Source organism: Oryctolagus cuniculus, chromosome 19 (genome assembly GCF_051225735.1).
Source record: "Oryctolagus cuniculus isolate XC-2025 breed Fujian yellow rabbit chromosome 19, ASM5122573v1, whole genome shotgun sequence".
Taxonomy (NCBI): domain Eukaryota; kingdom Metazoa; phylum Chordata; class Mammalia; order Lagomorpha; family Leporidae; genus Oryctolagus; species Oryctolagus cuniculus.
Genome location: NC_142885.1, coordinates 55,418,636 through 55,431,432, shown reverse-complemented (window position 1 = coordinate 55,431,432; position 12,797 = coordinate 55,418,636). Strand labels below are relative to the sequence as shown.

The following is a 12,797-nucleotide window of genomic DNA, read 5'->3' as shown; positions in this document are numbered from 1 at the left end:
TCTTTCCTCACACTCCTGATAAAATTAACTATTATTTTTAATCATTGCCTATCAAATAGGCAACAAGATAGTGCATTATTTAATTTGCATTTTTAAAATCTTTTTAAAAGATTGATTTATTTATTGAAAAGCAGAGCATCAAAGACAGAAAGCAAGTGAGCACGATTTCAAGAGAGGGAGCTCTTCCACCTGCTGGTTCACTCTCAGATGGCTGCAAAGGCCGGGGCTGGACCAGGCCAAGGCCAGGAGCTTCTTCCCGGTCTCCCACATGAGCAGCAGGGGCCCAAGTACTTGGGCCACACTCCTCTGCTTTCCCAAGTGCGTTAGCAATCAACTACATCAGAAGTGGAGAAGCCAAGACTTGAACTGGCACTCCAATATGGGATGATGGCATTGTAAGTGGCATTTAGCCCACTGCAACACAATGCTAGCCCCTGAGCTGTTATCTTTTAAAATTATATTGTTGTTTACTTATTTGAGCCAAAGAGTGAGTGAGTTCCTATGTGGCAATTAATTCCCCAAATGCCTGGAAGCCCGGAACTGAATCCAGGACTCCATGTGAGGGGCAGGGACCCATCCACTTGAGCCATCATCTGCTACTCCCAGGGCATGCATTAGTAGGAAGGTGGAGTCAGAAGCAGAGCCAGGTGTCTGGCACTGTGGTGTAGTGAGTAAAGTTGCTGCCTGCAGTGCCAGCATCCCATACAGGCATTTGTTCAGGTCCCTGCTGTTCCACTTCTAATCCAGCTCCCTGCTAATGGTCTGGGAAAAGCAATGGTTCACTTCCCAAAAGGCCGCAACAGCTGGAGCTGCGCTGATCCAAAGACAGGAGCCAGGAGCTTCTTCCCGGTCTCCCACATGGGTGCAGGGGCCCAAGGACTTGGGCCATCTTCTACTGCTTTCCCAGGCCACAGCAAAGAGCTGGATGGGAAGAGGAGCAACCAGGACTAGAACCAGCACCCACATAGGATGCTGGCGCCGCAGGCGGAGGATTAACCTACCGCGCCACAGCACTGTCCCCTCGTCTCAGATTTTTTTTTTTTTTTGACAGGCAGAGTGGACAGTGAGAGAGAGAGACAGAGAGAAAGGTCTTCCTTTGCTGTTGGTTCACCCTCCAATGGCCGCCAAGGCCGGCGCGCTGCGGCCAGCGTACCGCACTGATCCGAAGGCAGGAACCAGGTGCTTCTCCTGGTCTCCCATGGGGTGCCAGGGCCCAAGGACTTGGGCCATCCTCCACTGCACTCCCGGGCCATAGCAGAGAGCTGGCCTGGAAGAGGGGCAACTGGGACAGAATCCGGCACCCTGACCGGGACTAGAACCCAGTGTGCAGGCGTCGCAAGGCGGAGGATTAGCCTGTTGAGCCGCGGCGCTGGCTCAGATTAAAAAAAAAAAAAAAAAAAAAAAAAGATTTATTTTGTTTGAAATACAGAGTTACAGAGAGAAAGAGAGACAGAGAAAGAGCTTCCATCTGCTGGTTCACTCCCCAAATGGCTGCAACAGCCGAGGCTGGGCCAGGCCAAAGCCAGGAGCCAAGAACTCCATGCACCTCTCCCCCTTGAGTGGCAGGGGCCCAAGTACCCAGGCCATTTTCAACTGCTTTCCAAGGCACATTAGCAGGAACCTGGGTCAGAAGCAGAGCTGCTGGGACTTGAACTGACACTCGGATATGGGATAGCTGTGTCACAGGTGGTAGCATAACCTGCTGTACCCCAAAGCCTTATCGTCTTTCCACATCCTATACGGGAGTCATGGGTACAATGACAGCCAGAGGGCACACTTTCACAGCCTTACAGGGAAGCCAACAAGCACAGCGCCCATGACCTTCAGCACCTGAAATAATTCTAATTCACTGTGACTCCCATTGAACTGTTTCCTCCTGCAGGCATGCCCAGGGTCGTTTCTAAAGAACATATTGTTCAAAATAACCAGAATATTTCTGGTTGTCCATCCTGGGTTACCACCATTACCCTTCCAACACTCGGGCAGGAGCTAGGACACATGGGATGATGAGACCCAAGGCTTTGTTGATGCAAGTGCCCTCTTTTCATTCCTGGACATGGCTTTGATCAGCAGTGATGCCTCTGACTTAATAACCTGCTCTGCTGGTGGGCAGATTTGGGTCTCAGTTAATGCAAATTACTTCTCAAGACCCAGTGCAAGCCAGAGCCCTCTTTACAGCTGGTGTGGTCAGAGGCAGGGGCACCTGCAGGCTGCAGGTAGGAAAGAAAGCACAGAGCTCTGAGTCAGAGAGCAGGATTGGAAGAATTCTGCACCATCCACAACCAGTTGAAGACCAGGCCACGCGTGCCTGCCTGATGGACACTGCCCAGCTCAAGAGTCGCTGCAAAGATGAAATCAGACAGAAGGTTGGAGGCACCTGGAGCAAGCCCAGAGCCCCCCCCCAGAGGTGGGAGTGGCTCGCAGAGGTGCTGGTGTGCTTCAAGGTTTATAGCTGTGCATAGAGCTGAGCTCTGTGGACCCCAAGTGACGTAGTGACCTTAGCACCCCAATCCTGCCTACAGCCTCTGTTCTCCAAATGCTACCATAGGTGTCACCCAACCCCCCACTGGTCTCCAGGATGGACCCCACTGTGTCCACATGTTTCTGGGCTTATAGGAGCTCCTCAGTTCTGCTTCCTCTGGGAGACAGGCTGATCAAAAGAACCCCATAAAACTCATGCTCCAACGGGCTTTCCAGGTGGAGAACCAGAGGCCTTGTGAGCAGTGCAGCATGTGAGCACAGCCTGAGCTCAGGTCCTGGCAGGTTTGTTTTGAGGTCCAGAGTCAAGGCCTCCGGTGGATCACTTCCCTGTGTGCCTGTCTCCTCCCCTGCTGAACACAGGGAAGACCTCGAACAGAGCCAGCACATGCCCAAGTGGCCCTGAACCATGAGAGGCAGGAAGCTCTCAGGAGCGGGCTTTCCCTGGATCCTTGTCTCTGCTGTTATCTCCACAAAGCTAAGATGGTCATGGAGCAACTTTAAGTTCATGGGCAAAAGAAAATCTATTTCCTGTGCCTTGACCAAAAAGAACAAAGGGAAGATACAGAGGCCAGGGATGTGGGTTCCCAGCCCAACCCCTCTCCTCACTCACTGCCCAGTCACCCTCCAGCTGGGACCTTGGGGCAGGTGTTGTGGCACAGTAGATTCAGCCACCAATTGGGACCCCCGTATCCCATGTCAGAGTGTTGGTTTGAGTCCCAGCTATTCTATATTCTGATCCAGCTTCCTGCTAATGCACCAGGAAGTCAGCAGATGATTCCCAAAGCACCTGTGTCCCTGCCACCCATGTGGCCGCCATCTTGGTGGAGTTACTGGCTCTTGGTTTCAACCTGGCTATCATGACAAATGGAACCTCTGTCTCTCACTCTCTGCCATTCAAATAAATCTTTCAAAAAAATTAAAAAAGGACCTATGAGGGTCAGAGCAGCAGCCCTGCCTGCCTCTGACAGGATGCCCACCCTCTCCCATCTCCTTCACATGCAGAGGAAATGGAAATGGTGAAATATGAGGATGAACCTCTGGTGTCAAGGCAGTACCATCTCTGCTCTTAGCTAAAGCCCAGACACTGCACTGGGGCTGTCTGCCCAAGTGGCCCAGCTCAGCAGCAACTGCCCCAGGGCAATGGGGGAGCTGCAATAGGGACAGCAGCAGCAGCACTGCTCTGTAGCAGGCCCCGCCCCCACTTACTTGCCCATCAATTCCTTGAGTATCCTGGCCATGGCCCTGCCCGTGTTGAATCGTCCACCGCTGAGGATGTTCGTGGCCACCTGGGAATCCAGAGAATTCATTTTTATAAAGAAAAACACTTTTGAAAGAATGATTGCTCTCTGAGAAGAACTTCACCAAAAAATCAAATCAACTTCAAAAGGAAAAATTGGAATGGAATAGATGATCAGGGTAATTTAATGTAAGCCAATTGTGTATTTAGTTTACCAACCCAAATTTAAAAATTATTGCTCAAGTGCACCAATCTACCAAAAACCAAGGGCAAAATATGGGTTATTTTATAAGCTCTCCAGTGAGTTTCTTGTTGGGGAAGAAAATATAGAGAAAAAAAAATCAACACTGAAAGGCCACCAGAAACCACGAAACACTGCAGTTAAAGGAAAGTTTTATTGTTGAGTGGGGGACACCTCACAGGCTAGAGGGAGAGGGCGAGAGAGGGTAAAGAAGTGAGAGGGGTTGAGAAAGAGAGGTCAAGAGAACGCGTCCGGGAAGCAGATCCTGTTATAGTCTTGCAGCAGGTAAGGAAGTAGGAGCAGCGAATTCCGTTAGGGTGGGGGTGGAGCTGACATTTGTGGTTGGGCCATTTGGTCACCTGACTTCTAGCAAGCCAGGTTGGGCCCTGGAGAAGCCACGATGGTGTCCAGGGCTTGAGATGGCGCCTTTAGATAAGATGGTACCATTTCACTAACAAATGCTGGACTCAATTTAACCCAAGCAAACCACAGAACATCATTGTTGGCTGTGAATTGTCAAATGAGAGGGACCACTTTGTGAATACTTGGGATATGATTGCAATGGTTCTATCAAGAAATGTGAAAGGTGACAGGGACTGAATTTAGAATGAAATTCATCAGCAGAACATATTTTAAATCAATCATTACATCAATTTGGAAAAGTTGTCTGTACATAGAATGATTTGCTTGTAGAAACAGCTTCCATGTACTAGAGAAACTTGAGAGTCATCTTATTGATATTTTCATCAGCAAATTCAGAATTTTGCGTTTGACATTTTCTGAAAAGAAGACATACATTTTGGGTCCCCTCAGGTTTTGTTCCTGCTATTCTTCCCTACTTGCAAGCATCCTTTAAAATCCATTGAGATGGAAAACTTAGCTCTATGACCTTAAGCAATTGATTTAACCCAGATTTCTTAATACCTTGACACACCCCTACCCACAGTGCACTCCTCCCAATAATTTCTTTTTTAACCTTATCCAACCCAGGGATTATTTCAAGCAAATTTAATCAATCTGTTTATGTTTATAGTAACATCTTGGATGTTTTACAATCCCTTTAATGTCTAGTGTACTTGAGGAGTCTTTTGAATCTGGTGTTCAGTTAAAAAGTGCAATCACATGTTTAGGGGTGAGGCATTGTGTTCCCCTAAGATGCACAACCATGCCAGTGCTGAAAAGGGTGCCTTTGATCCAAAACTACTAAATCAGGCTGACCAACCAGAGCCGCCTTGAAAGTGGCTGCCAGCAAAGCTGTGTCATTTACCATTTGCTTTCCTAAGGTTTAATTTCACTTTCCTTCCTTATCCTTCTCACTCCTTTTTCTTGCCCCTAACTCCATGCACTCTAGAGGTGCTGATAGACACTCCTAGTTCCCCAAGTGTGCCCTGTAATATCACCCATCCCCGCAGCTGCTCATGCTGTGTTCTCTGCACAGAAGGAGGTCGCCAATTGCCGGGTTACCAATTGGATCTAGCACACAAATGTGTTTTATTTGGACTGCCCTGTATTTATCTTTTAAATTCGAGCCAGCACATAAAAAAAAAAAGTTGCACATGAAATTCTGCATCTCTGACTTTGCTTGAAAAATGAAACCTCTGGCAATATTGCCTCTGCTTTTATTCAAGGTAGCATCAGCCACAATGTCCTTTCTAGGTAGAGCAGGCATGTAACCATGACTTTGTTGGAAGAAAAAACTTAGCTCCATTCAGTCACTCACATTACCAGCTTGGTTTGGGTTTGAGACTGGCTAGGAATAGATGACACAAAGAAAGGAAAGACACAGGCTTTGCCTTCTGGAATTATTATCTAGTTAAGGAGACAGAGCATATATAGCTGACAAGTTCAGACTATAAGCGCTCTTGTGCTGCAGGAATTTGCTAGATGGGTGTGAGAAAAACCAGAAATATGAAATTAAGGATTGTGAGTTTAGACATAAGGGAAATACTAATAACAAATGTTTGCTGACTATTCACTATGTGCCACACACTTTTCTGATGCTTTATGTGTCTTGAATTAACTAATTCACATAACAATTCTATGAGTAGTAGTAGTAGTATCCTCAGTTTGCAGAGCAGGGTACCAGGTTGTAGGAAAGTTCATTTGAACTTGAAGCCTTGTCACTGGTGAAGTGGGAAGGCTGGGATGTGTCACCATAAAGTGTATTGTGTTGGAGACAATTAGACTGGGACACCAGGGATCCAGGTGCACTGCCTGTTACCCTTGGGCAGATCGATTATGCTCCCTGAGTCTTATTTTACTCTTATGATAATGACCCTTCCCTTCCTTCTCCAAGAGGGAGGTTGTGATAATTGGTGGTGGTGGGCAATGAATGTGAAAGTGCTTTCACAATTGAAAAGCACGAGGCAGGAGGAGTTACAAACCTGATTTGTCAAATGAGAGGCCAGCGGTTGGTCCGTGTTAATTAGTGCAGTTCTTCTCAGCCTGTAGTGAGTCTAAATATCATCTGGGGGATCTTGTTAAACTCTAAATTCTGATTCAGTGAGTCTTCACTGGAGTTCTAGATTCTACATTTCTAGAAAACTCAGAAGAAATACTGCTGCTTGTGTCAACGGACCACTGATCTGGGAACTAAAACTGAGTAGCAAGGAGTGAGTAGGAGGGGTTCTGGTACATTATCAGTTCAGTTGAAAGGGTATAGATCTGCTCTTCTGTTTCAGTCATCTATTCTCCAGAAATGTTGAGAATTTTTCAGTCTCTCTCTCCTGTCCTCCACCAGGTCTGTGCCTGTTAGTAAATTAAAGGCCTCACAAGACAGGGGAGCTGGTGTCTTGGAGCAGGGTTCCAGTAAGCATTCATTCATTCCACAGGTTTGTGTTGAGCACCTTCTGTATCCCTGTTTCTGTGCCAGGCATTGGGTCTCTGGCCTTAATAACATCTTTTTTTTTCCCACTTATTTGACAGGTAGAGTTAGACAGTGAGAGAGAGAGAGGCAGAGAGAAAGGTCTTCCTTCCATTGGTTCACCCCCCAGAATGGCTGCTATGGCTGGTGCTGCGCCAGGAGCCAGGTGCCTCCTCCTGGTCTCCCATGCGGTGCAGGGCCCAAGCACTTGGGCCATCCTCCACTGCCCTCCAGGGCCACAGCAGAGAGCTGGACTGGAAGAGGAGCAGCAAGGACTAGAACCCGGCGCCCATATGGGATGCCAGTGCTGCAGGCAGAGGATTAGCCAAGTGATCCATGGCACTGGCCCCCTTTAATAACATCTAATGATGCCCCAAGTTCTACCTTGAACTCTTGTAGAAATATTTACATATATGACACTGGAATTAAGCTGAAGATAAAGGGAAATATTCTACCCTTTGTCTGAATAATTGTTGTAGCAGACATTGCCATCTACTCAACATCTTGTTCCTCTCTTTTTTTTTCTGATGAGGACATCATTTTGTTGAGTGATTTACTTTCTTACAAGTGACTCAGGGGAGGTTAGCTATTGGTATGCTGGCACCACCTCTTACCAGCTCATGAGAAGTTATTGCTAAATTTCCAGGAAGTTTGAGAGTTAAATATAGCAATTATTGGAAATAAAAATATGAATTTGAAAAACAAAAAAAGGAAAAATATAAATTTGAACTTTATAATAAATTAAAAAGTAACACTTGAAACTCATTACTTCCTAATTATTTTACTACATTTTGCTATTGTCTCTTAAGATTAGGCATGTCTAGTACATATCTATATTGTGAAAATAATTCTTAAAAACATTTATTTGAGAGGCAGAGAGACATAGAGGAAGACCTCTCACCTACTATTTCACTCAACAAATAACCCCAAAAGCTCCTAGCTGGGGCCAAAGCCAGGAGCCAGGAACTCAATCCAGGTTTCCCATGTGGAACCAGTCACTTGTGCCATCACTAATGCTTCTTAGGTCTGCAACAGCAGGAAGCCCAAGTCAATGAATGGAGTGGAGTATTGAATCCAGGCTTTAATGTGGAATGCGGGCTCCCTACTGGCATCCTAATTGCTAGGCCAAATGCCCTCCCCTAAATAATTCATAACAGTGTGCTATTGCAAATCTCTTTAAAACTCTGTGTTTTCAGTAATATGACATTGGAAGCTTGAAATTTGCATGGTAACAGTATTTATACCACAGATATGGGAGCATGTTATAACTCAAGGCTTTGATTCTTTTCCTAGATGAGCCAGTTGTTAAATGTTATCAGCCCACCATTGAAAAATTCTATCCTTATCTTCAGGAGGAAATTCTAACTGACCTAAGTGACATATGGTACTGTATTTCCCTACCCTTAGGCATGTGACTCAATTCTGGCCACAGAGACATGGAAATTGCTGTGCTAGGGAATTTCTTGGAAAGCTTTTCTTCTAAAAAGGAGACACAGAATAGAGTTGGGCTCTTTCTGTTTCTGGTCATGTGGTATCTTGATGTGACATTTTTGGATTTACAGCATCTCAAAACTGTGTCAAGGCAGGATAAACATGCTTATATCAGCAAACATTTTGTTCTTTATTCTTGTTTTTAGTTTTTTTGGATCTCACATTTAGAGGGGAAAAAAACATTTAACATGTTTTTCTATTTTCTCTTCTAGAGGGGATCCTGATCGGTGTGACATCTGGGGAAATACTCCTCTACATTATGCAGCCTCCAATGGCCATGCCCATTGTGTCTCATTCCTGATCAACTTTGGGGCCAACATCTTTGTCCTGGATAATGACTTACAGACTCCTTTGGATGCTGCTGTCAGCAGGGAGCAGAATGAATGTGTGGCCCTCCTGGATAAGGCTGCCACTGTACAGAACAGTATGAACCCCAAGAAGGTCGCCAGGCTGAAGGAGCAGGCTCAGAAGAATGCCAGGAAGCAGATCAAAGAGTGTGAAAGGATCCAGGAGAAGCACCAGAATAAGATGGCCCACACCTACAGCAAGGAGGAATCTGGGACTCTCTCTTCATCCAAGGGTACATTCTCGAAGTCATCCTTTTCAAATGCTTCTGCCTCTGGTACATTTGGATCCCTGTCTAAGGGCATTAAGGATACCTTCAAGTTAAAGTTCAAGAAAAACAAAGACACAGCAGAGCAGGTGGGAAGGGAAGGCAGAAGTGGGCAGAAGAATGTGATGGAAATGTTCAGAGAGGAGGAAGAAGATTCCTTCTCGGAGGACTTCAAAGAGAAGCTCCAGGTCTCAGCAGAGGAGGACAGCAGTGGGCAACATGAATCCATTCTCAACCGTCCAGGTCTAGGAAATATTGTTTTTCGAGGAAACAGAGTATCAATCCCTGAAGACATCTCAGACAGCAAGAGGGAGTTGGAATTCCAAATGCCCAGGGAATTGCTTCAGAGACAAGAAGAAGCAGAGGCTGATGAAGAGATGGAGGACAACAGCCCTGGAGATGACCTGCCTTGGGATGAGGCTGAAGTGGAGTGGGAGGAGGATGTGGTCGATGCCACTCCCCTGGAAGTCTTCCTGCAGTCCCATCATCTGGAGGAAGTCCTCCCCATTCTCATGAGAGAGGAGATAGATCTAGAAGCTCTATTGCTTTGCTCTGATGAGGACCTTCAGAACATACAAATGCACTTGGGTCCCAGGAAGAAAGTACTTAATGCCATAAACAGAAGGAAGCAGGTGCTACAACAGCCTGGGCTGCTGGTTGACACCAGTCTCTGATGCAGAGTGGTGGATCAACAGAGTGAGTCTACATGGCCCACTCCAGGCACTCCAGGAAGCACTCCAGGCAAAATCCCCTCTCTGCTCAATGCCAGGCCACCATGAATGGTTTCTAGGGTTTTGGATAGGCCTACCTAAGAGGCCCAAATTCTGTCTGGGAAATTCTCTATACCCCATCTGAATAAACCATCACCAAGACACTCGAGACAACCTCAGAACAAGAAAATGGCATTTGTCTTCAGTTATCCTTTCAATATTTTTGAATAAAGAAATGGTCAAATGGATGACAGAAAGGGAAAAGAAGCTTTCTTTACTTTTCTAACTCTGTACTTAAATTTACAAACTCCCATCCCACTAGTCTGCTGCTTTCTTTCTAATCCGCATAGGCTGGGGATTCTAACTCTGGTGCTGTGGTTCACTCTGACTTTGTGTTCTGGTGGAAACTAAAGCACCAGTGGAGGCATTGGCCTGGGGCTTGATGCCCTATTCAAGTGCATCTAACCTTTTAACATGTTTACAACTAATAGAAATGGGTCTATCATGCTCATACCTGACAGGGTGGCAGGTAGGAAGAGTAAAGCAAGAATTAAAATGTAGAATGCCTGTCATAAACTAAATTGTATACCCCCAAAATGCATATGTTGAAGACTTAACCCACCAATGTGACTAGGTTTGGAGACAGGATTAAATGAGATCATAAGGATGGGTCCCTAATCTCATATAACTGGTGTCCACATGAGAAAAAGAAGAGATGCCAAGGATGCATGCAGAGAGAGAGAAGGCCAAGTGAGGACACAATTCTTCTTACAGTGAGAAGCTGAAGGAGAGAGACCTCAGGAGAAAAAAAAAACAACCTGCCATCTCTCAGTCTTGAACTTCCAGCCTCCAAAACTGTGAAAAAAAATATATGTCTGTTGTTGAAGCCACTCAGTCTATGGTATTTTGTTAAGGCAACCCCAGCGGAGGAACAGAGTTCTTATGCAAGAGGGTAGAGGAAGAGAAAAAGGATACAGAAAAATGTCTGACCTAATGACTTTTCTAGGAGTAAGTGATGCCTTCTACTTAGAAAAGGGAAAATAAAACCCAGGTTTTTTTGTGGGGAAGATTGGATTATAAAGGTAAAGTTTGACATTTTCATGTTTACTATGAATATATCTTTTACTGTTGTTTATCGCCATTGCTGCATGTCTGAATGTGTGTTAAGTTCTACAACATGAACTGGCCAGATGCTGCTGACATTTTTTTTTTGTGAATGGCAATCCCAATTTCAAATTGAACCCTTGCTGAATATCTAAGTTCCATTGGATTTTTATGGCCAGATTTACATGACATGGAAGTTACCACTGATTATGTGTGTAAGATAGAAATAGCTGTTTATCTTTGGCATGCTTTTGGGTACTTCAAGAGGCACCAGAGATATAAGTTTAGGAAGGATACAAATGTTTAAATATGATGAGCAGTTGGCCCAGTCTTTCTCAATGGGTGGATTCAGAAAGCTTGCCTGTCATTGAATAAACGTGTTGCATTAGGGGATGATTATATTTACAGATACTGTGGTCTGTTGTTCTGGAATCAACTCAAGTTGTATTTGCCTTCAGTAATATGCACAAAAGCAGTTGGCAGAAAGAAGGCACTCAGAGTCTGAGCTTGCCTCTATTATAAGTCATCACTGTAAATGCCGGGATTGCCTCTTCTCCTATTCCCCAGAATCTTCCTGATGAGGCATCATTTCCACCCCCTGCCCCAAGTTACATAGCAAGGAGAGTGTCATCAGTCAAGGTGGCAGAAATGAGCCTAACTGTGCAATTTTCACCCCCTTGGGGGAGATGTTTGCCATTGGGGGCCCCTGGGAGTCCCCACAAACACTTTTATGCTCTTCTTGGGGGTTCTTGGCCTCTTAAGATTTTCAGACTTTTAATAAACAAGAGTTCTCCCAACTTCTTAGCAGTGAAGACATAGCCTCCCCATCAGACAGCATTAGTTCATAAAAAAGTTTATGTCACAATATAAAAAAGTTATAAATGTTCTGAGAATTCCAAATTTTTCTAATTAAGCCCCAACCTGAGAGAAGATACTGGAAAAAATATAAAAGTCTTGATGAGAGGCAAAAACAAGAGGATTATGATCCAGGATGAGTTTCAAATATCCACTTATATACCATTAACTATGTGCTTAAATAGCTCACTCCAGTGATATTGACTCCGGGGCCCCACCCTGCATTTTCCCATACCATGTGGCATGACATTAAAATCAATAAAAAAGAAAAACAGGAGCCAGCACGGTGGCGTAGCAGGTAAGCCACTGCCTGCAGTGCTGGCATCCCATATGGGTGCCGGTTTGAGTTCTGTCTGCTCCACTTCTTATGCAGCTCTCTGCTATGGCCTGGGAAAACAGTAGAAGATGGCCCAAGTCTTTGGGCCCCTGCGCCTGCATGGGAGACCATGAAGAAGCTCCTGGCTCCTGGCTTCAGATTGACCCAGCTCCAGCCATTGCAGCCAATTGGGGAGTGAACCAGTGGAAGGAAGACTTCTCTCTCTCTCTCTTTCTCTCTCTCTCTCTCTCTCTCTCTCTCTCTCTCTCTCTGCCTCTCCTTCTCTCCCTGTGGAACTCTGACTTTCAAATAAATAAATAAATCCTTTTTTTTTTTTAAAGAAAAACAACTGGGAACACTTCACTGATGTTTAAAAAGTTACAGTGTGATAAATGTATATAAATGTATATTTATATTTCAGGCCATGATATATTATGGATCAGTTACAGAAACTGTCACCAGCCTAGACCATTGTTTTGGATTCCAATCCATAAGCCTTTGCCTTATCTGACATCTCCCCTAAATATCTCACAGGTACCTCAAACTCAACGTGCCAGAACTGAAATCTATTTTGTACCAAGCCAGTGTTTCTCAACCTGAATGATCTTGCCTTTTAATTCCTAGAGGACATCTCACATTGTCTAGAGACCTTTTTTGAGGTTTATTTATTTGAAAAGCAGAGTTACGGGAGAGGGAGAGAGACAGGGAAAGCATGAGGGAGAGGGAGAGGGAGAAACTCACCTCCTCTTTCTACCCTTAGTCTGGGTTGAGAACTCTTCCTAACTTCAGGCTGTCTGTTTGCCCTTCCAGAACTCCTCCTTGCTATTTTACACCTTATTCTGTGTCCCAGATGGTTGACCTCTGCAAACCGCATCCAAGAACTCCC

General features: G+C 45.2%; 1 protein-coding gene across 3 annotated transcripts in view; it reads left to right on the top strand.

Moving 5' to 3' along the window:
* Nucleotides 1–9,903, top strand: part of ANKS4B (ankyrin repeat and sterile alpha motif domain containing 4B) — a 37,386-nt gene extending 27,483 nt beyond the window's left edge. For all 3 annotated transcript variants that reach the window (XM_089321570.1, XM_089321569.1, XM_002711815.6), the window contains exon 2: nt 8,526–9,903. In XM_089321570.1, coding sequence (XP_089177696.1) covers nt 8,740–9,600 — 861 coding nt within the window. In that variant the 5' untranslated portion in view covers nt 8,526–8,739 and the 3' untranslated portion in view covers nt 9,601–9,903. The remainder of the gene's footprint in view (nt 1–8,525) is intronic.
* The last annotated feature ends 2,894 nt before the right edge of the window (nt 9,904–12,797 follow it).